General features: G+C 48.2%; 1 protein-coding gene across 1 annotated transcript; it reads right to left on the bottom strand.

Annotated features, from left to right (window-relative positions):
* Positions 1-368: 368 nt before the first annotated feature.
* Positions 369-2,202, bottom strand: EI90DRAFT_3022271 (uncharacterized protein; the record flags this gene model as incomplete). Its single annotated transcript, XM_039057752.1, has 4 exons — positions 369-986; positions 1,053-1,461; positions 1,496-1,904; positions 1,998-2,202. 4 exons carry the CDS (start codon positions 2,200-2,202, stop codon positions 369-371), a joined length of 1,641 nt encoding a protein of 546 aa, XP_038908614.1.
* Between the last annotated feature and the right edge of the window lie 1,047 nt (positions 2,203-3,249).

Here is a 3,249-nt window from a genome sequence, read left to right as displayed (position 1 = left end):
ACCCCATGCAATCAATCCATTTACAGACAACATCGACACACAATGAGCGAAAGAGCCCTGGCTTCTTAATTGACATCCCTTCACTATTTTGGTAGGACTCATGTGCCAGCTGATGGTCGCTGCCACTTCGATTATAATTGTCCAGAACACAGGCTGGAACCAGTTTGTTGCCTTAGTGAACTTGCATGCTTTTTGACTATAAGGCTGTATGGCATTGCTTGAGTGGTGAGTGATCTTTCGGTGCTTCTGTTCCCTCAACCATTGCTGAATATGACGCTTTGGCTGCAACATCTCTGCAATCAGGAGTTGCTCACTTGAAACACTGACACTTGGGTCCACATCAAGCAAGTGCTAGACATTTCCTTCCATTAGAGTTCACAGGAATTCTGCTGAATAGACTTCACCTTTTTCTTTGTGTCCTTTCTGCCTGCTGCCAACATTGCTTGGTGACGTTGCTGTCTTTCCCATGCTAATGCTCGACTTCTCTCCAACTTCAGTCTTGCTGCCAGTTGCCCCACTGCTCTTGCTTCTTCACATCTTTCAGTGATTTTCTCAAACTCAATTGATCTTTGCTTCACAAATTCCTTGTGATTTACTCTGTGGAAGAACTGCAGCAACCCATGTCCCTCATCCCCCTTTGTCACAGTGAAGTCCAACTTCAGTTTTTTTCCCTTCGATTTCCCAACATCGGAGCCAACTGAGATCCCCACCATAGCTCGGCTAGTTTCCTGATTTATGGGGTGAGCTGGTTCTGCTACCGTTGGGAGTACTGTCAAGGTCTCCATTTGGATTTTTGTATGGTCCAAGATCATTGGCTGCCCAGTTTCTGCTACAGGGATTGTCGCTGCAGAGGTGGCCACCAATGATGAGAACGTCATTGGCACTGGCTCAGCTATTCCTGGGTCCGACATTGTTGGTCCAGTGATCACTGCTGAGGTTGCCACCACCAGGGCAGCTATCACTATTGCTTCTGGGGTAGGGTTCATCTAATAATAAGTTGGTGAGTTCTTGTTTTATCTGCTTAGGTTAGCTGCTTATGTGTGGTCACTCACCTGTGCATCATGGTGGTTGAGGATTGATGTGAGGAACTTGACACAAAGCATCACGACATCTTTGCCAGTGGCAAGTGGGTATTTTTTTGGGATAAAATGGTGCATCAATGCATTGAGAGCAAAGAAGCTGCATGAAGTGGCATCGTTTTGGTAAGCGACTGGCAGCCATGCAACCTGAAATGGAGGTGCTGATTGGTTTAATTCCAAATAGGATGTGCTGAGCCACCATTGAAGAACATGAATCACCTCTGTGGCTGCAACTGATGGTCCATCAACTCCATGTAAGGAGTCCACAAGGAAAATGGTTGCTTCTGTGGTAGAGATCAGGAATGCGACCCAATGATTATTGTTGATGTGAGTGATTCCACCGAACTGAGGTATTGTCCCAGATGAGAGCTCAGAGCCAAATCTGCAGAGAGCTTTGCAGTTACTCATGCATATACCTTTCATGGCCATTCCCATCTGGTTGTGTTGCACATCCAGTCAGGTACTGGACATCAATGGGGCTCAAGAGCCTAGCACTTATTCCATGGGCCTCCAAATCCCTTTCGAGAAGTTCTACATGGTACGAGATGTCGGTGGTTACCAGACAGGACAAGGTGAGATGATGTATCAGTCCTTTAATGGAACCCAGAATTGATTTTGAGAACCCAAGGATTTTGGTGTTCCACTCACATGACAGGAGCTGCTTTTGGGCTGCCTTGATGGCAATGCGGTGAGTAGGGTAACAGCTTGCCAGTTTCTCAACTTGTGTCTCTGACTCTTTCCACATCTTCTGGATATTTTGTATCTGAAATAGGACTTCCCAGATTCGGATGATGCTGATAGGGACATAATGTATGCCTATTTTTGCTGAGCAAGGAGGGTGGTCATCATCGGGATCATATTCAGAAATGATTTTCTGTATGATGTGGCAGGATGGGCAGGACATGTTGTGAAGGTCACTTTCAGCTAATTCTGGGATGGAGGGTGGATGATTACTGAGGCATGTGGATGTGCTTTGTAAATTTGTTTGGAGTGATGGGAGCTTAAACTGGAGAAACTCGGTGATGGACAGGGTGTGTCTGGGGAAGTAGGGCCCAATAATTGCATTTGGGATACCACTGTACAGGACAGGCTCATCTGTATAAGAAAGAGCAAAACTGTCCATCTTTGAAAGCCAGGTGCAGAGAAATTTTTCGGAGGGGTGGCAAACATGTTTTCAAATTTATTACATTTATTCTGGCCACTAAACGTGACTATCGGCACACTGCACTTTCCTTTTGGGTCACGCCCCCATGGTTGTGGTCACGCCCACTGGTTGGGTTGTCACGCATCCAAACAAGCTCGTGGTTCATCACCCAGCAGAAATTTTGTGTCACACTTAAGACATGCTGGTAGTTGGTCATGTGGGTACAGTACTGGCAGGCCCAGCTCAGGAGGCAGTCCCTGGCCACTTAGACTGAAGTGGAAAGGGTGAGAAGAAGGCTACTTCTTCAGTTCCCACTTCAGGTATGTTTATATCCCAAGGGCATCCACTGCGAATGTGCGAGTTGGACGTAGTGGGGAGTCACCTGAAGTACCCAGGCTGGGCATGTCATAAGCGCACTGCAGATGGGTCAATGGTACATTGATACAAAGAAAAGTTGTCCATGTAAAATGAAGAGAAAATAAAGAGAAAGTAAAATAGGGGAAGAGTGAAGAAAGGGAGGGTGAGAGAAAGAAAGAAGAAGGGGGGAGGAGGTAGGAGAGGACTGGGTGGTGGGGCACCAGGTGAAGTAGGGCCAGGTGGGGCCGGGTCAGGCAGGTGTGCCCTGACAGAGGTGCATCGGGTACAGGGTGTTTGTGTCAGGGATGCGTCCGGGGTAGAGGGGGCCCGGGTGAGACGCCCGACACTAGAAGTCTCGCGGGGTGTGGAGCAGGCATGCGTACTGGCAGGCCTGGCTCAGGAGACAGTCCCTGGCCACTTAGACTGAAGTGGAAAAGGGTGAGAAGAAGGCTACTTCTTCGGTTCCCACTTCAGGTATGTTTATATACATGCGGCTTGGGTCACATGATGGGTGCCACGTCATCCTCGCATACAGCCATAGTCACCTGGGTGTCCCCATGGGGGATCCCAGGGGTGTCCGCTGTGAACGCTGAAGGAGAGAATGAAGGAAGGTCAGTTGGGAGGTTCAAACGAGACCACCACCAAGCTGTTCCCTGGTTCTTTAGTTAG

This window comes from Cantharellus anzutake (assembly GCF_015039405.1).
Source record: "Cantharellus anzutake strain C23 chromosome Unknown EI90scaffold_147, whole genome shotgun sequence".
Classification (NCBI taxonomy): domain Eukaryota; kingdom Fungi; phylum Basidiomycota; class Agaricomycetes; order Cantharellales; family Hydnaceae; genus Cantharellus; species Cantharellus anzutake.
Note: the sequence above shows the minus strand (reverse complement) of the source record. Positions and strands in the feature narration are given on the sequence as shown.